This window comes from Littorina saxatilis, linkage group LG14 (genome assembly GCF_037325665.1).
Source record: "Littorina saxatilis isolate snail1 linkage group LG14, US_GU_Lsax_2.0, whole genome shotgun sequence".
Lineage (NCBI taxonomy): Eukaryota > Metazoa > Mollusca > Gastropoda > Littorinimorpha > Littorinidae > Littorina > Littorina saxatilis.
Window position 1 is genome coordinate 22805454 of NC_090258.1, and position 23406 is coordinate 22828859.

General features: G+C 39.9%; 1 protein-coding gene across 1 annotated transcript in view; it reads right to left on the minus strand.

The window, feature by feature from the left end:
• Positions 1 to 23406, minus strand: part of LOC138946667 (uncharacterized) — a 90692-nt gene that overhangs the window by 23035 nt on the left and 44251 nt on the right. Inside the window, exons 2-4 of the mRNA XM_070318094.1 lie at positions 13640 to 13906; positions 10368 to 10478; positions 9590 to 9649 (exon numbers count right to left, since the gene is read on the minus strand). Of these exons, the coding sequence (XP_070174195.1) occupies positions 9592 to 9649; positions 10368 to 10478; positions 13640 to 13842 (372 nt within the window). The 5' untranslated portion in view covers positions 13843 to 13906 and the 3' untranslated portion in view covers positions 9590 to 9591. The remainder of the gene's footprint in view (positions 1 to 9589; positions 9650 to 10367; positions 10479 to 13639; positions 13907 to 23406) is intronic.

Genomic DNA, 23406 nt, shown 5'->3' on the forward strand with positions numbered 1-23406 from the left:
CTTGGTATAATATCAGTAAAAAAAAGGCTAACAACTGGGTTAGAATTAATGGTAAAACACATTCTGTAGAAGATGGTTACTATGACTTCTGCACTTTAGAGAAAGAATTGTTTGCTCCAGTAGGTATTACAGCGAGTTTAAATCATGCAAGTCTCATTGCTACTCTTACTATGCCCAAAACTAGAGAAGTAAACGTTGAGTTTCCAACCAAACTCCTTGATATGCTTGGAATTACAAAAATATACAAGGGAACACGTCCCATTGACATGGATGTTAACAGTGTACTGTTTGTTCACATGAGAGAGCTTAACACATCCTATAATCTGTTTAATGATCAGCGTTCTGATCTGCTTAGGATTCTTCCACCGAGTGATGCCTCTTTTTGTAAAATGCACGTGCCAACATTTAAGACACTTCAGTTCAAGGACTTGGAGGAAGGGTGTCATGAATTCCTACACATTGATCTGAAAAATCAAAGTGGACAACCAGTTGATTGTTTGTTTAACATTACATTGGAAATAGTTCCATAAAATATTGAGTATTAAAATGTCGAGTGGACCTACAATAGCTTATCCTGTTGCATGTTCAACTATAGAGTTGAAAGATTTAGCAGACGCTATCGACTTTGAGAGCAATGCTGAAGTTGGTGCAGTGTATGCATTCGAGTTTACAGACACCGGTTATTACAAGAGAAAGGAAATCGACGATGAAAAGAAACCAAGATTCCTCAAACTAGGTCAAATCCGTGATGTTAATGTACCTGATCCAATTGTCGATGACACATTCTACATGTGGAAACATCAGAATAAAAAATGGGTACTTAGTCCTGTTATGAAAAAGATTGACTGGGAAATGAAGTTTGAATTTGTGAGTCCATACACTCTTGTTGGAAAAGACGACACATTCCGTAAGTCAATCAATGCTAAACCACTAATTGTTAGCCTTGTTCCTGCGATTAACAGCAGGGGAGAAGTTGCAGTTAAACCTTTCCATAAGAACAACTATCTCATTCACAGAAAACAAAGTGTTGAAAAGGACGCTGACACCATTGTCGATTTTATACCCAAGCTTCCAATAGGGCAGAATGCAACTATGATATTTGATATAGTTGTCAGGAAAAGGGAAGAAACCACAAACACTGTTCTAATGAGAGGAATAAATCTCAACTGGAGACCATTAAATGTTGAAGAAGTCAGAGTATTTATTGCTGTTCAAAAGGATTCTAACACAATAAAAAAACAGACGTCAAACCAAAATGTTGTTGTTAACGCAGATATAAATAATTTAACAGAAATAAGAAGTATTAATCTTACTTATCTTGATTTGATTGCTTTCTACTATACAGATAAGGTGTTAAGCAATGAACAGCTTCAAAGCTTAGCAGAAACACTGGCCAGTGAGAATTAAGATAAATATTTTATATTTTGCATTAAAAAGATGACTAGCAGTGTGAAGCTTTATCCTAATATTGATGAAAGTGCAGCAGAAAGTCAACAATTCAGACTGGCACACATTAGTAATATACAAAAACAACTAGAAGATGAATTAGAAAAATATTCTCGCGCTAGACGTAAATACTCAACAACTTACAACAGCCTTTCTAATGCCAGCACTGGTTCTACTATCCTTGCATCAGCTGCAGGTGTAACGGGAACAATTCTGTTAGCTACCGGAGTAGGGACTCCAGTTTCTCTAATCCTAGGTGGTGTCGCAGCAGCAGTTGGTGGTTTATCATTTATAGCATCAGCTATAATGAAAAAAATTGTGAAAAAGCTTGAAAAACACGAATCCATTTCCACTCTTGCATCATCAAAATTGTCTAGCCTAAAACTGTCTATCAGTAAAGCACTTGAAGATTCAAAAGTTTCTGACGAAGAATTCAAACAGATACAAACAGACTTTGATGACTACAAAAGTAAGAAAGCAAGTATTCAAACAAAAACACGAGCTGAATATAACAAGCCAATCGATATAGAAGATCTGAAAAAGCAGTTTTTAAAAAAGGGGATTCAAATAGGACGGGAAGAAAAAGTAAAAATAGAATCACTTGTAAAGAGTTAACTATTCGTTTAGACAGTCACATTGCATGTATCAGATATAATTCTAACAGTGAAAGAACATATGAAGTAAAGTTTGTAAATGAGAGAGCGTATTGAGCTTAAGAATGTTGTATAAGAGAAAGGGAGAATGTACGTTCTGGGTTACTGATTCCGACAGACCCGGCATTGGTTCAAAACAACCTTACTTTACTGTATTTTTTTTTGTATGGATTTATGCAGTATTTTTCTGATTTTGTCGCATGTTTCATTTTAGTAAAAGTTTAGTCCAGAAGCCTATTTTGCGTTAATATTTAGGGTCTGTCGGAATCGGTGAGCCAGAACGTACATTCCCCCTTTCTCTCTGTTATCATTTGCTAACAGTCAGCATATCAAAAATAACTCATACTAGCAGTAAGCATATTAGAACTAACGGTTTTATTATCGTCTAAATTCGACCAAAAGAAATGTCGAAGCGATCATGTGAATTAGACAGAACTGCCGCAATGGAGACTAGATCGCTACTATCTTATCATGCTTGTCAGTCAAAGCATTCTCGTGACCTGGGTCACAGCCAATCACTCACCAGACGTGATGAATATTAACAGGTGAATTGCGCTCACAAACAATTTCACAAAATAAACCAAGTTGATCATGCGTTTCAGTTGTTTGATTATTCTTGTCTAACAGAGCGACAGATTTAGAATCCACGCCAGACAGAAAGGAAATGACGCAAAGTGATATTTGACGGAACTTGTGTGACGCAATTTCACTTGATTCTTCAGAGCTTTAACAATGACATTTTTAAGTGAGCAGGTCGGCATTGCACACTCAGAGGGAGGGTGATGCCTTGCCGTTTTGTAAAGCACCCACCGACAGAACAGGCTTTTTGGTATTTTTGTGATAAAATGTGAAAATCTTGCAACATTTAAAGTGTCAGTCTTTAGAATAAGTCACGCTGATGATGTTAATTCAAAATTTTGTTTGACTTTGTTTTGTTTATTTTTAGCGTGATACACAACAAGGGTCCTAGCCTGACCGTTATAACATTAAGCGGGTCACTTAGAATCAGTCCTGATTGGTCAAATAGCCACATGGTGCACTGAAATGGTAATAAACACCCCTTATGTGCAGGATGCATGTGTGAAACAGAGTTCGAACTTAACGCCTATCTGGTAAAATAAATCTCAACACGCGGTATATCTTCAGTGCCTTATAAACGGAAAGGCATGCAAGTAAAACGTCCCAAGACAAAGACAAGTGTCCATGCAACGCTACAGAAATTGATTTACCTCTTAATACTTTCAAAATTTCTTTTTGGTACAAAATAACAACCCGCCACTGCAGAAGAAAAATGTCTCCCGAAAACTGGCAGCTTCCTTCATCAACCACTTACAGACGGGCGTTTTTTTGTTTTTTTTATCAAATATTCCAAATATATGTCAGAGACGGTAAAAGTAGCCGGTTCTTTTCTGTAATTTTTCATGCACTAACTTGTGCAGCTGCATTTTAGAAGCACTAAGTGAGCTTTAAACAGACCGTAGAATTTAGCGATGGAGTAATAGAGCTTTAATTTCCTTTGTTGGATCAATAAAATGTTATGAGTTATGAGTTATGAGTTAGAGCAAATTTTGTTTAAATGTTTGATTCCGGTTGATTCTATTTTGACGTCTGCCCACTCTATCTCTTTCTTCTCTCCCTCTACCTCCCTCCTCCACGCTCTCTCTCTCTCTCTCTTTCTTTTTCGTTCGCTCTCCCTCTTTCTCTCTCTCTCTCTCTCTCTCTCTCTCTCTCTCTTTCTCTCTCTCTCTCTCTCTCTCTCTCTACCTCCCTCCTCCACGCTCTCTCTCTTTCTTTTTCGTTCGCTCTCCCTCTCTCTCTCTCTCCCTCTCTCTCTCTCTCTCTCTCTCTCTCTCTCTCTCTCTCTCTCTCTCTCTCTATCTCTCTCTACCTCCCTCCTCCACGCTCTCTCTCTCTCTTTCTTTTTCGTTCGCTCTCCCTCCCTCTCTCTCTCCCTCTACCTCCCTCCTCCACGCTCTCTCTCTCTCTCTCTCTCTCTTTTTCGTTCGCTCTCCCTCTCTCTCTCTCTCGCTCTCTCTATCCCGGAATTTGTGAGAGTCCCAATGAGTCTCAATACTTTCAAAAAACACCTTTCACTGTATTTAATGTTAAATTACGAAAAAATCACAGTGATGGAAGACTTCGTTTGGTTATAATTTCATTTGTCCAAAGCATCAGTGTTTATTATATCCACACAAAAACACTCAAAGCTTTAATAACACATTTACTCATGCATGTGTATTCAGCATTGTTTTCACTACGTTACATATACGACGCTTTATATTTGTGTGTAATATGTAATGTGTAAATATTCATAATTATGTTGTTGTTTTTCTCTACCTTTTTTTCTACGTTAATATCCGTGTAAATATGGGATTAGATTAGTCCCCTCTCTGGGCGAGGGCTGGTTGAAAAAAAGCTCGTTGTATTGCTTATGCCACAACCCTCGAAAAATAAAATTTGATTTGATTTGATTTGATTTGATCTCTCTCGCTCTCTCTCTCCCTCTACCTCCCTCCTCCACGCTCTCTCTCTCTCTCTCTCTCTCTCTCTCTCTCCCTCTCTCTCTCTACCTCCCTCCTCCACGCTCTCTCTCTCTCTCTCTCTCTTTCTCGCTCCCTTTCTCTCTCTACCTCCCTCCTCCACGCTCCCTCTCCCTCTCTCTCTCTCTCTCCCTCTACCTCCCTCCTCCACGCTCTCTCTCGCTCCGCTCTCTCTCTCTCTCTCTCTCTCTCTCTCTCTCTCTGTCTTTCTCTCTCTCTCTCTCTCCCCCCGCTCTCTCTCTCTTATTCTTGGGCAGGTTGATTTCTGCCCTTCCCCCTCCTCCAATGAAAAAAAGAAAACCGCTCGAAGAGGCACGCAGTTTGGTTTTGGGCTAGGAATATCAATATCAATACACCAGGAATACCTTGCAGTTAGTGTTTGAACGATTTGTTGGGGTGTTCACATCAGACAGGAATATCCCAGTACGTGATGTATTTTTTGGGTTATTTATTTTTGTTTTTGTTTGTTATTTTTTTCGGCGCTGACAGCAGTGGACCTTGCTGGCATTTGCTAGATTCCGTATGTGATTAAAACACATCTACGGGTTTCGTCCGATATACTTTATTTGAGAAAAAAAGACGATTAACTGACAGGGACACCGATGCTGAAGTGTAGACCACTCTCCTGTTCACATCACTATGAGTAACAATCACTTTAAAAGAAAATTATTGTTGGTGTGTCTAACTTGCGGTGCAGCAAATGTTCCTTAGACTTCGGTGAATTTGCCTGCACATGTCTCCAAAATAGTGTCGTTCCACTGAGTTCCACATGCAGTAAAAGTATTCTATTTGTAACCGTTTCTGGATAAAGTGAAACGATCCGAGTGGGGTAAATGTATAAGGCATGAAGAGGACTGTTGAGCGGGTCGATATAACATCTTCAGCTGGTAGCATTATCCTTGTAATTTACCTTGAGCTACATCTTCTGCAAACACTTATCGCTATTGCACAGTATAAACACACACACACACACACACACAAACACACACACACACACACACACACACACACACACACACACACACACACAGAGTCACACACACACACACACCACACCACACAGTCACACACACGCACACACATTCACACACGCACACAGTCACACACACACACACACACACACACACACACACACACACACACACACACACACACACACACACACACACCCACACACAATGACAAACACGCTATTACACAGTGTCGTCTCCATTTGACAAGAATTGAGATAGAGTCTTGGCCTGTCTGTCTACAATGTCGGTTTTACAATGAAATTGCTTGACCGGGACAAGTCCAAGAAACATGCACGTGCAGACAGCCACTTTAAGACGAAGGTCACACTAAATATAGTGGTACCCTAATCTCAAGAGAGGATACCAATTCTCTCGTAGACAGATCTTATTCCCTCCTCGGTACAGACCACTCTCCCCGATTCAGAACGAGAAATGCGTCAAGCTGAACCCAGTGAAATTCGTGAAGGGTCTTTTTGTCGCAAAGGCGCAATTCATTTGCTTTAATCTAAGCCAATTAGGCGTTGGCAAATGTACCTACTGGCATCCTTTTACGCTCCGCTTGCATCCCTGTATTCTATTCTTGCATTCTTTCACCTAATCCTTTAAGTGTTAGTCACGTGGCTACACCCATCTCATTATCCAATCTTCGTCGAAGCTTGGAAACGACTTTCTTGGCCTCAGTGTAAAGGGTTGAGCACCGTCAATGAAATCAGTTTAGCACACTTGTGCCTGCGCCGTTTTGAAGGTAAATGACGCTATCCTAAACCGCCTTCTTATCGTGTGTGTGAATACAGCTGAGGAAATGCATCTTATACCGAATACTCCTGAAGACGTGTGCTCTTTCAGTCACTGTCTTTTGTACTTATTTAATTGTTACGGATGTTTAAACTGAAACGGAGCTGTCACGCTATGTAGAATACTTGGGACATATTAGACACGTGGCTATACGCACATCTTGTTATTGAATCGTCCAGGCTTGGAACACAATTCTGTGGGCTCTGTATGTACAAATGACAGCAGCCTATACAATTTGTCTTCCCAGCATGTCATTGCTCAGCACTCTTGTACCCTTAACTCCCCTGCATCCTCTCACTTATGACCGGTTCACACTGCACCATTTGATCGTAACATCGAGCTGCGATGGAGTTACGAGTCACTCGCAAGCAATTCCCTCGTAACTTCCGGTACTAGAACTCGCTCCATTCTCTGCGAGTTAATCTGAGGTGAGGACCAATTAGAACACGCCGTTATTTAACTTGAAATAATGGCGGACAGCAGCTAAGAGCGTCTCTTCGTCGATTCAAAACTTTTCTCACTCTGATACAAAGAAGAAATGTAAGGGAAGGTCAAATGGTAAAAGGTATTTTTTATAAAGGGTGAGAGCGATGTTGGAACATTAGCAGAACCCGCGTCTCCACAAGTCGTCTGCTCTCGCGCAGTGCATTTGCCGTGTGTGACGGATTGCAGTAATGGTGAAATCCTACGATTGAATCGTTGCCGTGTGACCCTAGCTTAACTACAGAAAAGGCTGAAACGGTGCACTCCTGTCATACTAGTACTTCTTTATTACTCATCAAGCTTCGCAAAGTCGACTTTGCCCAACTAATACCAAGCTGTGACTATCTAGACTTTGCCCAATTAATACCAAGCTGTGACTATCTAGACTTTGCCCAATTAATACCAAGCTGTGACTATCTAGACTTTGCCCAACTAATACCAAGCTGTGACTATCTAGACTTTGCCCAATTAATACCAAGCTGTGACTATCTAGACTTTGCCCAATTAATACCAAGCTGTGACTATCTAGACTTTGCCCAATTAATACCAAGCTGTGACTATCTAGACTTTGCCCAACTAATACCAAGCTGTGACTATCTAGACTTTGCCCAATTAATACCAAGCTGTGACTATCTAGACTTTGCCCAATTAATACCAAGCTGTGACTATCTAGACTTTGCCCAACTAATACCAAGCTGTGACTATCTAGACTTTGCCCAACTAATACCAAGCTGTGACTATCTAGACTTTGCCCAATTAATACCAAGCTGTGACTATCTAGACTTTGCCCAATTAATACCAAGCTGTGACTATCTAGACTTTGCCCAATTAATACCAAGCTGTGACTATCTAGACTTTGCCCAACTAATACCAAGCTGTGACTATCTAGACTGTGCCCAATTAATACCAAGCTGTGACTATCTAGACTTTGCCCAATTAATACCAAGCTGTGACTATCTAGACTTTGCCCAACTAATACCAAGCTGTGACTATCTAGACTTTGCCCAACTAATACCAAGCTGTGACTATCTAGACTTTGCCCAATTAATACCAAGCTGTGACTATCTAGACTTTGCCCAATTAATACCAAGCTGTGACTATCTAGACTTTGCCCAATTAATACCAAGCTGTGACTATCTAGACTTTGCCCAACTAATACCAAGCTGTGACTATCTAGACTTTGCCCAACTAATACCAAGCTGTGACTATCTAGACTTTGCCCAACTAATACCAAGCTGTGACTATCTAGACTTTGCCCAACTAATACCAAGCTGTGACTATCTAGACTTTGCCCAATTAATACCAAGCTGTGACTATCTAGACTTTGCCCAACTAATACCAAGCTGTGACTATCTAGACTTTGCCCAACTATACCAAGCTGTGACTATCTAGACTTTGCCCAACTATACCAAGCTGTGACTATCTAGACTTTGCCCAACTATACCAAGCTGTGACTATCTAGACTTTGCCCAACTATACCAAGCTGTGACTATCTAGACTTTGCCCAACTATACCAAGCTGTGACTATCTAGACTTTGCCCAACTATACCAAGCTGTGACTATCTAGACTTTGCCCAACTATACCAAGCTGTGACTATCTAGACTTTGCCCAACTAATACCAAGCTGTGACTATCTAGACTTTGCCCAATTAATACCAAGCTGTGACTATCTAGACTTTGCCCAACTAATACCAAGCTGTGACTATCTAGACTTTGCCCAACTAATACCAAGCTGTGACTATCTAGACTTTGCCCAACTAATACCAAGCTGTGACTATCTAGACTTTGCCCAACTAATACCAAGCTGTGACTATCTAGACTTTGCCCAACTAATACCAAGCTGTGACTATCTAGACTTTGCCCAACTAATACCAAGCTGTGACTATCTAGACTTTGCCCAACTATACCAAGCTGTGACTATCTAGACTTTGCCCAACTAATACCAAGCTGTGACTATCTAGACTTTGCCCAACTAATACCAAGCTGTGACTATCTAGACTTTGCCCAATTAATACCAAGCTGTGACTATCTAGACTTTGCCCAACTAATACCAAGCTGTGACTATCTAGACTTTGCCCAACTAATACCAAGCTGTGACTATCTAGACTTTGCCCAATTAATACCAAGCTGTGACTATCTAGACTTTGCCCAACTAATACCAAGCTGTGACTATCTAGACTTTGCCCAACTATACCAAGCTGTGACTATCTAGACTTTGCCCAACTATACCAAGCTGTGACTATCTAGACTTTGCCCAACTATACCAAGCTGTGACTATCTAGACTTTGCCCAACTATACCAAGCTGTGACTATCTAGACTTTGCCCAACTATACCAAGCTGTGACTATCTAGACTTTGCCCAACTAATACCAAGCTGTGACTATCTAGACTTTGCCCAATTAATACCAAGCTGTGACTATCTAGACTTTGCCCAACTAATACCAAGCTGTGACTATCTAGACTTTGCCCAACTAATACCAAGCTGTGACTATCATGTATCCATATCCTTGTTATGTGTGTGTTTAGCTTAAAGAGGTTTCTGGAACACGTAGTTTTCTTTTAACCGTGTTTAGTACGAACACAATTATGATGACTGGGAACATGTGAATTAAAGCAGTCGCCAGCAGACAAAACACATGCACACAAACATGGAGCTCACCTTTATGCTTGGTCTCCAAGATTACGACCCAACAACTTCATGAACAAATAGTCGTCAAATCTGAAACAAAACGAACACGCATGGATTATCATCAATGAAACTGCCAAGGCTGAATAAGAAAGTCACATAAAATGCATATACAACCATATTCAACATGTATCACGATCTGCTATCGTGTTATTCATAATACAAAGAATACTTGAAAGTTAGCTCGTGAACAACGCGAAGGAAGAATGCAAACGGTAATGTTAATGGCCACTATCTACATTTGAAACTGAATGGTACCTCCAAAGTTGAGTATTTATTTCAACTATTCATGGGCCTCCAAACGATATGTCTTTTTACAAATGACTTAATAAACAAACATGGCATAACAACAGATCAACGACTTTAATTTAAATACGATACTGGACAGCAATCAAAATACATGCACTAAAACTAGGAACGTACACTCTGTAACTTCCTCACCTCCGGTCAGTCGCACACACACACACACACACACACACACACACACACACACACACACACACACACACACACACACACACACACACACACACACACACACACACGCAAATGCAATCTCTCGCACATTTTCTTGATACGCGATAGTTTTAGCTAGCTCAAATTGGTTTTTTGTTTTTGTTTTTTTTGCCATGCACATCAATGTGGGACTCTTAATCAGTAAACATGCATCCCTCAGTACTTACACATTTCCATTCATGCTTGATTATTCACTGTTGCTAGCTCACATAGTTATCGCCATGTGCGATCTTACCCGAAGCTAAAGTCGTCATATCTCCTCCCTCGTGCGGCGCGTTTGGACCAGGAGTCTAGAATTCCGCCATCACAGCTTGGTGGGCACCCATAGTTGAAATGGGGGCTCTGTCTGGAGATGGGCAAAGCAACACAAGTATATTTGTCGCTGTAATTCACAAACCTCGTATCTCCATTTTTGAGGTTTTGGAACTAAAACAATAGTATGCTCCCTTATTTGCTTGCCCGTGTGGCGATAACATCTCGTAGCTCCAACTGCTTTCTAAAGTGAAGAAAAGTTCTTGAGAATAAAACTCGTATCTTCACTTACGAGGTTTTTGTTCCACACTTGGACGGAAACTATGTCACAGTATGAAAGATACGGGCTTCTTGCTGTTGTATTTTTAGCATGCATGAAACAAAACTCGTATTATTAATTATATACCAATTCTGGATGACTCCATTGGATAAAAAGCTCCTATATCTCATTATTTTCTGTTGTATAGAATATCATTAATAACTGACATTAACACACATTATGAATGGTATTGAACTGTTGTAAAGAAAATATTAACCCATGAATTGAAGTTCTATTTGAAGCGGTGATTTTTCAAAACATTCTTTTCGTTTTTTCTCAAAACAGCAAAATATGAGATACGATGTTTGTGAATTACATCGACGATATATAAACACAAGTGAAAACTGGTTACTTTTAGTGCGTCCATAAGTGAAACACTTGCACTTCTAGTGAATCATGAAAAGATAAGACCATGAGCGCTATATGGACCAGTACAGAGCCTTTTTATTGGTCCATATAAGGCGCCCATTAGAGGTGATCTCGAATCACTATACTTCAAAATAACACGATACGGCTCAGTATGCGAGCCAGATTAATTCAAATATGAATTAGATCTATTTGTATCAGTTCGTCGAGAACATTAATTGAAGTTCAAGAGGAAACTAAAGAACTTCATAAATAACAGAAAAAGAAGAAAGAAAGCAACGTGCATAAAGACTGTTTGGTTCTTATTGTCAACGTTTGAGCTATTGCAGTGGGTGAATAACCGGCAGCTTCTTCACCAAAGACTGAAACCAGTCTTTATCCTTCCTTTTGTTTTACTTGCTGAAATTGGTCCATATAAGGGGACTCATACACACTTTGATCTTTTGTTGTCACTTTTTTTTACGCGAGAAAAACGGGACCAAGAATGTTACAATGTAAGAATTACGTCCGTCCTTGTTGTTGAATGTAGCAATTTGTTTTCAGAAGTGTACTAAAGTTAAAAAGCATACCGGCCCCCGTAGCGCAGTGGTTAGCGCATCGGGCTGCGGGATCAGGGTCATGTGGGTTTTTCGGGCTACGGCCGGCTCCTACCCAGAGTGGAAGTGCTATAGTTCCTATGGGTTGCTGGGATCACACAGCCGAGTGTCATTCACTTAACGAATGCAACTTTGAGGGTGCTCAGGTTCTGTATACCTGACCAACACCGCAGGTGCGGCAGTTCTCGGGCCTGGTTGACGCCAGGATATATTATGACAGTAAGCGTAGAGTGCTGCCCTGTCACGAAGTCTCAAACCAAATTGGAAATCCAAAGCATCATCATTATAATCATCCTCATCCTGCGTGGGGACAATTGGAGAAGAGAAAGAAACGTGATAACGCCGACGCAGACGCGAAAATGTCAGCGTCTTGTTATGCGTATGTCTGTTGACAGTTCGTGACTATATACTTTAAGTTACAGTAGTAATGGTAGACTGAGCAGACCCTGCTGCTTCCGTGTAGCGGGGCACTAATCTACCTTTCTGGAAAAAGGTGGGCGAAGAAAAGTTCTTGAGAATAAAACTCGTATCTATATTATGTGTGTGTGTGTGTGTGTGTGTGTGTGTGTGTGTGTGTGTGTGTGTGTGTGTGTGTATGTGTGTGTGTGTGTGTGTGTGTGTGTGCGTGCGTGCGTGCGTGTGTGTGTGTGTGTGTGTGTGTGTGTGTGTGTGTATGTACGTGTGTGTATGGGTGTGGGTGTGTGTGTATGTGTGTGTGTCAGTGTCTTTGTGTCTGTGTGTGTCTGTGTGTGTGTGTGTGTATGTGTGTGTGTCAGTGTCTTTGTGTCTGTGTGTGTGTCTGTGTGTGTGTCTGTGTGTGTGTCTGTGTGTCTGTGTGTGTGTCAGTGTGTGTGTCTGTGTGTGTGTGTGTGTGTGTGTGTGTGTGTCTGTGTGTGTATGTGTGTGTGTCAGTGTCTTTGTGTCTGTGTGTGTGTCTGTGTGTGTGTGTCTGTGTGTGTGTCAGCGTCTGTGTATGCGTGTTATGTGTTTGTGTTCTTCTGTAGTGTATTTGTCTGTCTTATCTGTCCGTCTACCATCTGTCCGTATCGCAGATAGTCTCAGAGGTGTTGTATCTCCTGACCGTACGGAGGCCACCTTTTCGTCCATTCAACCAACTTATTTCACTCAATGCACTACAGACATTTGTTTCACGTGTATCATTGTGATCAACAGACAATGGAGATCTTAACACATTTCAATCGGGTCCGCGTTGTGTATAATTTTCAATCACCATGTTCTGTGTAATTTTCTTTTTGTCTCATTCTTCGATTGTCTTTTTTTCAACCCCCCCCCCCCCTCTCCCCTCACCCTCCTTTGCAACATTCCTTATCTTTTTTCTTCCCGGTTTATAATAAAAATAATAAATGAGCATTTATATAGCGCAACATCATAACTTTACAATTATGCTATTTGCGCTTGACACATTTAAAATTCAAACACAGTTATACAAGCATTTACATCTACATTCATAGTCAGCAACGCTTGATTAAAAGCATACACCATCAAACATACATTACAACAGATTCTTCCACTAATTAAGTAATAAAAACATGAATAAAATAGGTAGTAAAAACAAGGAAATACCAGCTGAATACCCTTAATCAAACAGAACATGTTATTAATACTTCTTTCCGGTGTACTTCGTGTCACCTTTGTTCTTGCAAGGGTGCACTTCTTTTTCGTCGCCCTTGTTGTAGTCAGCTAGACTTGTCCTTTGTGATAAACCCTTTACAAATGCGATAAGTTCACTAATATCATAAATATAACCTCGTTTCTTTCCCTTCAGTCCCTTTTATTTGGGAACTACGACGATCATATCTCGGTCATTATGCAAATAAGATTTTACTTTCACATGTTTATTATTGCAGTTTCGATCTACCATCCATTAAAACAAAAAGTAAAGAGATTACGGCCTAAAGAAAATTAACGGGAATTCTCAAAAACCGATTTAATTCTAAAAATAGACACCCTTACCTGTTGCACAGCCACTCACACAGCTCCTCCACAGAGTCGAATTGTGGTAAATGACTGGGTCCCTGGCCCAGGCCTTTGCCGACACTGTTGCCGTTGCCGTTGTTGAAAGGAATGCCGTGAACAACGCCCACCAACAACTGGCTCAATACCATGGCAACACAAGCAACCATAATGGTATATGACGTCGTTCGACTTCCCGACATGCTTGTTTGGTTACTTCCGGTTAATGGTGACTTGATCGTTCGGTGTAGAGTTCTGGTATGTTGTCTGCAACAGAGTGAAAGATTAAAGGTTAGTGGATAGGATTGGGTATGTTTGTTTCTGTTTTGTTTTCTCTTCCTTTCTAAATATCACTCCCTCTCTCTCCTTCTCTCTCCCCCCTCCCCCTCTTTCTCTCTCTCTCTCTCTCTCTCTTTCTCTCTCTCTCTCTTTCTCTCTCTCTCTCTCCCCCTCTCTCTATCTCTCTCTCTTGGCGTCTGGCATTATGGGGTTAGTGCTAGGACTGGTTGGTCCGGTGTCAGAATAATGTGACTGGGTGAGACATGAAGCCTGTGCTGCGACTTCTGTCTTGTGTGTGGCGCACGTTATATGTCAAAGCAGCACCGCCCTGATATGGCCCTTCGTGGTAAGCAAACAAACAAAAAGTCTCTCTTTCTCTTTCTCTTTCTCTTTCTCTCTCTCTGTCTCTCACGCACTGGCCAGATTATTCTCCGTGTTATCTATTCGCAACGCACATGCAAAGATCAACAGGGATTTACACAATGGTTCATCGAGGAGGACGGTAGTCTCTTCGGGCATCTCCAAGAAAGATAATAGTAATGCTACAGCTTCACCGATTTTTTTTTCTCCATTTCATCTTCTTAAGAAATATGTGTTTTCTTCAAAACTGGTATTTCATGCTTGATACCAACAACTGCCATAATTTTACCGCTGACAGTGTTTTCCACTCTCAAACGTAAAATAACTTTCGGCCATTTCTGCCATTACTGGAACATCAAGCTCGTAGAGTTGAATTATAAGCTATGATTGTGTCATTCACGGCAGCGTGTTCGCATAATACAATGCTTATCTGAAAGAAAAAAAAATCCATTTAAATTGTGTCGTTTTACCGAAATTATGCATTGGAAAGTGCTAGCTTCATGGTCAGACGTCATCAATTATTGAGCACGAATATCATTGGCCACTCTCATTCAGCTTTGGCATAGACTGTGATCATGGTACTATTTTGGGAGCCGACCAAATATCGACTCTATCGTTGCCGCCAAGCGTGATACAGACCGGTTGGTTGTTGGTGTTTAATGTCCCTTCAACCTGTGTGGCTAAACGGAACCGGTTCAAGTCAGTTTCCTTTCTCAGTGTATATGGTTGGTCTCCATGTTTGAAACTCTTTACATTTAGATCTTTCACGGTAAAATGAAGAAGTTCTGACAAGGTTATGTGTTTTCACACTTGTAACTTCAAATCTGGTTGAAATCTTGATCTCCTTTAAAAAGTTGAACATCTTGCTGGATGGACGTCCCGGAATAAAACGTTCAGAGTATATGCACTGTAGCCTAGCATGTCCGATCATGACAGTGAACAGTATCATTAAAAGACAGTGTTGAGCATCAGTCATTTGAAAATAATAATACGAGAATTTATAACGTGCACCTATCTCACCACAAGGCGACTCAAGGCGCACGCATACACATTATTTCGCATTAACAACTCAAGCACACTCAAATACACTTCCGCATAAATTAGATGAAGATGACAAGGCAACAATACAAACAGAGACACGGCACTCAAAATTAAGCATGAAAATGAAAAGAAAAATTGCAAATAATAATTATGTACATGGCTATTTACAACTGCTCTGATTCAGGCTGGGGTGGGTGGGTGGGAGGGTGTTAGGGGGGGGGTGGTGTAGCGGGGCACTGTAGTCTGATAATTACCATAATATTAAACGGTATGGGGTATTAACTGGCAATGGCATTAAGTAGTATTCTGAATAAAGGTACTCTCTGAGGCTTAAAAAGAGCAAGATATCTCCCTGAAATAAAAAAAAAATGTTGCTGCTGTTACGAGCAATTAAGACTTTAAAAGTAATGAGACAGACTACAATCTTGAAAAATATCGTCGCAACAATAATAGCAACAACAATGCAACAACATCAACACATTTTTCGTTGTGTATGGTCCTTAGGAATGATTATGAAATCAGACTCTGATTACAACAAATATTGTCTAATCGAACAGCATTGTGCACAATTGCCGTTATCTATTACAGAAACCCAAGTCACATTTACAACGTTTAAAGGATTTCAGTCAAAAACTGTAACAATCAAACGCAGTTCATGGCAAGATGGGCCAGACAACACTGCAGACGAAACCTATTTTTATTTTGTTGATCTCCCGGCCTTCCCTGTTAGTCCATTCAACACCAAAAAAGAAAATAAATTAAAAAACAAATAGACTGCCAACGTTCCAAAATTCAGAATAAAAAAACAAGAAAGACCTGAAAAAAACTTAAAAGACCGTTGGGTCGAAATATCTGTGAAGGTATTGTTTTGTCAATAGCAAACGTTCCAACAACCTACCTTTCTTGTTTTTTGATACCAATAAAGAAAGAAAACGGAGACCCAATTCTCCCTTAAAATCTTTTGTTTGTTTGTTTGTTTGTACCACGAAGGGCCATATCAGGGCGGTGCTGCTTTGACATATAACGTGCGCCACACACAAGACAGAAGTCGCAGCACAGGCTTCATGTCTCACCCAGTCACATTATTCTGACACCGGACCAACCAGTCCTAGCACTAACCCCATAATGCCAGACGCCGGGCGGAGCAGCCACTAGATTGCCCATTTTAAAGTCTTAGGTATGACCCGGCCGGGGTTCGAACCCACGACCTTCCGATCACGGGGCGGACGCCTTACCACTAGGCCAACCGTGCCGGTCCCTTAAAACCTCAACTTCCAACAAATACCCTCACCCCAACAAAAAGGTGTCTGCGCGGTAGCCAGGTTACACACTAACAAAGCGTGAACGTGAAATTAGACCGTTAGACCCCGCGTCTAATTACTGGATCAACTAGATGTACGTGCTTAACTGTATCGAAAACAACCCGTTGATGACGTCTAAAAGCACAATTAGTCCGTCCGGTATACATGATTACGCACACCAGCATAGATCTGCCCACGCGTTTGGATATTGATAACGCTAATAATGAATAGCTTCCTTTAACTTATTTCTATAGTTGAGAAAAACAACCTCGGATACATTCACCGAAAAAATAACGCCAAGTGCTTTAAAATTATCCGGGTTCCAGGTAAAATTCATATCAGGCAAAAATCTTCAAAAACTTCTGAATTCATGGACCAGAAGGAACCTGACACCTTTTGGTAAAATAACTGTCCTAAAAACCTTGGCTATTTCCAAATTGACACATTTATTTACTAATTTACCTGATCCAGACGAACAGTTTATGATGGAGTTAAATAATATTTTTTTCAAATTTCTTTGGGATGGAAAAAGAGATAAAATTAAAAGAACTACGGTCACCCAACCCTATGAAGATGGAGGATTAAAGATGATTGACGTGAAAAGTTTTCTGTCATCTCTAAAAATTGTTTGGTTAAAAAGAGTTGATGGTCTTACTGGATTAATATCAAGATTATTGTTTAAAGCATGTCCATCTGTTACAACAATTAATATGAGAGGAGAGGAATTTGCAAATGTTTTGATGCAGAGAATGGAAAACCCATTTTGGACCAATGTTTTTAAACATTATAAGAAACTACATGGAAAATGTGACTCTATAACCTTTAACGATTTTGTATCAGAATGCTTACATTATAATGTTAATATTCGGAGAGATAAAAAGACAGTGTACATTCAAAATTGGATCGACAATGGAATAGCTCAGATTGGTCATATTTTGGGACAAAATGGATACTTATCCTATAATGCGTTTAAAATCAAATATCCAAATGTGCGAGGCGATTTTGTATTGTATCAAGGTGTAATCCAGGCTGTTAAGAAATATCAGAGAAAAATCGGCTTAGAATTTGATAAACATTTTATTATGACAGAGCCCATTGTGTGGAAATGTATTTGTAAAGGTAAGACACAACTTATTTACAAAAAAACTGATTGAACATACTACGGTCCCAAAATGTATCGAAAAATGGTCTGAATCTTTAGACTGTTTGTTAGATAAGAAGGCTATTTTTCAACATGTTTTTAAAACAACAAAAGACACTTGTCTGAGATGGTTCCAGTACCGATTATTGTACAGAATTTTGCCCACAGAAAGGTTTCTATTTTTGCGAAAAATTGTGGATACGTCATTGTGTACATTTTGTGGTAGAAATGAAGAAACCCTTTTACATATGTTTTGGGAGTGTGATAAAGTGCAGACTTTTTGGATAGAATTTGTAAATTGGTTAAAGGCGAACTGCACCCATTGCGACAATTTAAAACTGTCTAAAGAACTGGTTCTTCTTGGAGTGGCGAACAATGTAGTCACCGATAAAGCTTTTGATGTGTTATTAATCTGTGCCAAACACCATGTATATATTTCCAAAATGAACGAAAAGATCCCTCATTTTCAGACATTTAGTAGAAACTTTAAGCAAAGATTTATTTGTGAAAAGTATAACGCAGTTGTGAATAATACAGTAGATGAATTCTACAAGGATTGGCGCCTGTATATGCACGTTTTGATGTAACCCCTAGTTTTTTTCGTTCTTAAAACCTTTTGATAATGCGACCACCAAACCACTGAACATCCCCCCTCCCCATTCCATCCTCCCACCCCATGTATGTTGTAATTGTCCAAGTGTGCTTTTCTGTTATATGATTCTGTCTTTTCGGTTAGGTGATGTCCTGTATGTAATGTACACCATATACATGTAAAAAAAAAAAAAAAAATGTACAAAAAGAGAATTAAAAAAAAAATAAAAAAAAAGAAAAGCTAATTGTTAGTAACCATCGAAGTCAAAATGGCAGCATCTTACTCGCAGGATTGCTCCGGATATTATTTTGGTCGCAGTTAACGGGTAACTAAACCGTTACAGTATTTCTAATATTCCGGCCCATGTTGACGTCTATTTCCTCGACATGTCTGTTATGATTTGTTAACAGTCAGTATATATTAGAAATAACTCATAACGATGTCGTGTGTGTGTGTGAAATCTGAGTTTTGATGTGTTTAATTGAATATGTTAGCATTCCTTCGTTAGTACTCTAAGGAAAGGGACTCCGTGTTTTTGTATTTTGAATGAAACGTTCCGTATACTTATGAAACTTTGATGTTTCGATGTATTCTAGATCTGTAAGCGTATTCGTAATGAATCGTTTGCAAACGGTCTGGGCAGAATCGTAGTTTGTTTTTTTGTTTTTTGTTTGTTTGTTATTTGATTTTGTTTGTGATGAATGCTTTGTCACAGTCAGTATTAATTTGTTTGAGAGGCATTGCGTTGATCAAATCAAATTTTATTTTACGAGGGTTAAAAAAAAAAAAAAGAAAAAAAAAATAAAAAGAAAAAAAAAGAAGAAAAAATAAATAAATAATGAATAGCTTTCTTATAGCGTTAGTCCCAGAAATGCGCTTTATAATTTCAAACGAGCAAAACATTTACGAGCATACAACGCATACAAATAACTGGGATAAAACAACAACAAAATCACCAAGCATGGATGGATTAAGAGCAGATGTTGTCTTTGACACATACCAAAACACATCTCCGTTTGTAAGCCCTTATAATTATCTCAGAAGAAAAGCTGATTCCCACCGCACACAAAAATAGAGAACAAAAAACGAGAAAAAACCCATACGAAAAGTGTTGAATTAATGAAGCATATTGACATTGGCGTCACAAACAAAACTAAAAACTTAGATAACGCACCCAGATTGGAAGGAAGGCATCATAAAATATTGTGAATGAAAGTTCTTTCTTACAGACGCATACCGGAGATAACTCTGTCGCGGTGTTATGGGTTGCGGAAGAGTTGTTTTCCCTTGTTTTCCCGTGCTTTTCTATAGAAACGCCGAGGCAAGGTACACGTGCCATTGTTAATTTGCCTCAGTGTTTCTATGGAAACAATTAAGGGTAAGCAACGCTTCCGCAACCCATTAAAACTTGACAGTCATTTTCGAACTCTGTCTATTGTTCGACTTGTAACTGTCTAATAATCATACTGTTATGTATATATTCATGTAATATGTTTTACACTTATATGGCTGTAAGACAAGACGAGAAAATAAAACATCTCTTAAACCATAGTTTCAAAGCGTTGATTGCCAAGAATTATTGCATTGTTTCATGCTGGAATTGAAGCTTACGCTGAAGCTGAAGCTTACGCTCATTTAATTTAATTGAAAGACATGCGTAGTGGGATGGGGTAATAGGGTGGGGGAGGAGAACGTATGCGTGTGAATGAGAGACAGCAGACTTTCGTGAGAATAGATACCAGATCACTAATCAGACTGAGTAGCTGACAAACAGTGGAACAGACAATGATAGACAGACAGGCACACCTCTAAACAACCAAACAGACAGAAACTGAATGAGAGAGAGAGAGAGAGCGAGAGAGAGAGAGAGAGAGAGAGAGAGAGAGAGAGACAGAGACAGAGACAGTGACAGAGAGACAGAAAGAGGTAGATAGAGAACGAGAAAGGGAGAGAGAGAGAGAGAGCGAGAGAGAGAGAGAGAGAGAGAGAGAGAGAGAGAGAGAGAGAGAGAGAGAGAGAAAGAGAGAGAGAGAGAAAGAGAGAGAGAGAGAGAGAGAGAGAAAGAGACAGAGAGACAGAAAGAGGTAGATAGAGAGAGAACGAGAAAGGGAGAGAGAGAGAGAGAGAGAGAGAGAGAGAGAGAGAGAGAGAGAGAGAGAGAGAGAGAGAGAGAGAGAGAGAGAGAGAGAGAGAGAGAGAGAGAGAGAGAGAGAGAGAGAGAGAGAGAGAGAGAGAGAGAGAGAGAGAGAGAGAGAGAGAGAGCTCATATTTGAAGAGAACATGGTCAAAGAAAAGATATCTGCGCGTTAGAGTTCAGTGACAACAGACACACTTCTGACACCTTTCTTGCACGTGAACAGAGTTACAGAAGATAACAATCTGAAGTTTAAATGAAAACATTTTAATCTCTGGGACTTCATAAAAAGGGTCAGATACATAAAATTCATATTGTGCACAAGCGTGGTATTTATACGTCTTCTGAGACTTTGATAATATACAACAAGTAACTAGATTGCCGACTTTTTCCGCATCAGAGTCGCTTCTTCATAACACGCCTTCCACAAAATAATGTTATGGCATAAAAAATAATCCAGACACAGAAAAATGTCACCTTAGGTAGGCAGAGAAAAATGATAGGGTGATTGAGATAAATGGGGTTCTTTCCTTTTGAGGCCGCTAGCTTTGTGATCATGCATCTTTCCTTTTGAGGCCGCTAGCTTTGTGATCATGCATCTAAAATTGCCTTTGCTCTTTCTGCATCGATCACACAAACAAAGGCAACGCTGGGGGAAAAACATTGGCCTGGAACGTGTTATCTTTTTATATTTCTGTATGTGCTAGTTGAAGTGTCATCATTCAGTTGGTGGATTTTCTTTTTCTTCTAAAAACTGTAGAGCTAAACCTGTTTATGGCAGAATACGAATATGATAAATACGGACAATTGCGCGAAGCTACAACAAAGAAAGAAGTGGATGTTAATTGATAAGGTGTCTGCAAAACAAGTTTTTTTTCAAGGTTTGTTTCTTCATATCTATCAATAGTTAAGGTAATTTCAAAAATATGCGAAAAGCTCCATCTACACAGTCACGGAAAAGTGTCTTTTCACACTTATTATACTGACATCAAAATGAGGGATCACTTTAAACCACCCTCAACAAACTCTAACTAAAGATGTAAAAAGTAAATAAAGTATGTTTCCTTCGATTTATATCTTATTCTTTGTTTCTGTAATACTTTTACACTGCAACATTTGAGCACGTACAGCCAACAGCAGGATATGAAGTTGATTTTACACCACAGTATTGCACATGTTTGGCATCTGTATACAGTATGTGATAAGCATGCAGGTATATTTTCACCCTCAATTTTGATAGCATTACTAGGCATTTGGGGAAAGTTCTCGAATATGCTCTTAACACAGTGGACGTCAGCGCTAACGTCAGTGGATGACAATTCTATAGAGCTCTCTACTTATCGCTCTTCTTTTCTCGGTAAACCACGCAGCCCAGTTTGAAAAAACGTTTCGTCACTGTTTCTGGCGTCATTTGTGCGATTGCGTCATGCCGTCTACTTTTCTATGCAATCCTAGATCTGTCCCTGGTTTGCACGGCAGGAAGTTATGAAACCCGTACATGCGCATTTGGAACAGGAATGTTGATGATTATGTGATTGAGTGTTTGTTTGTTTGTTTGTTTGCTTAACGCCCAGCCGACCATGAAGGGCCATATCAGGGCGGTGCTGCTTTGACATATAACGTGCGCCACACACAAGACAGAAGTCGCAGCACAGGCTTCATGTCTCACCCAGTCACATTATTCTGACACCGGACCAACCAGTCCTAGCACTAACCCCATAATGCCAGACGCCAGGCGAAGCAGCCACTAGATTGCCAATTTTAAAGTCTTAGGTATGACCCGGCCGGGGTTCGAACCCACGACCTCCCGATCACGGGGCGGATGCCTTACCACTAGGCCAACCGTGCCGGTGTGATTGAGTGTTACTTCGTGTTCCAGGTTTAAGTGTGAGAACATCCGCCCGCTAATTGCGTACTTTTCGCACGTACACAGCGTCTGCAAGACTGACGTGTGGTGTCAACTTTGTATTTTGGTGGTTGTTTGTACTTTTGTTCGTGCTTTGTATTTGGTTGTCTGTTCGTGTGTTGTTTTGGTTGTTGTTTGTTTGTGCTTTGTATTTGGTTGTTGTTTGTTCGTGCTTTGTATGTGGTTGTCTGTTCGTGTGTTGTTTTGGTTGTTGTTTGTTTGTGCTTTGTATTCAGTTGTTGTCTGTTCGTGTGTTGTATTGATTGTTGTTTGTTCGTGCTTTGTACTTGGTTGTTGTCTGTTCGTGTGTTGTATTGGTTGTTGTTTGTTTGTGCTTTGTATTCGGTTGTTGTCTGTTCGTGTGTTGTATTGATTGTTGTTTGTTCGTGCTTTGTACTTGGTTGTTGTCTGTTCGTGTGTTGTATTGGTTGTTGTTTGTTCGTGCTTTGTATTTGGTTGTTGTCTGTTCGTGTGTTGTATTGATTGTTGTCTGTTCGTGCTTTGTACTTGGTTGCTGTCTGTTCGTGTGTTGTATTGGTTGTTGTTTGTTCGTGCTTTGTATTTGGTTGTCTGTTCGCGTGTTGTTTTGGTTGTTGTTTGTTCGTGCTTTGTATTTGGTTGTTGTCTGTTCGTGTGTTGTTTTGATTGTTGTTTGTTCGTGCTTTGTACTTGGTTGTTGTCTGTTCGTGTGTTGTATTGGTTGTTGTTTGTTCGTGCTTTGTATTTGGTTGTTGTCTGTTCGTGTGTTGTATTGATTGTTGTCTGTTCGTGTGTTGTATTGATTGTTGTCTGTTCGTGCTTTGTATTTGGTTGTTGTTTGTTCGTGTGTTGTATTGGTTGTTGTCTGTTCGTGATTTGTACTTGGTTGTTGTCTGTTCGTGTGTTGTATTGATTGTTGTCTGTTCGTGCTTTGTATTTGGTTGTTGTCTGTTCGTGTGTTGTATTGATTGTTGTTTGTTCGTGTAATGTATTTGGTTGTTGTTTGTTCGTGTGTTGTATTTGGTTGTTGTCTG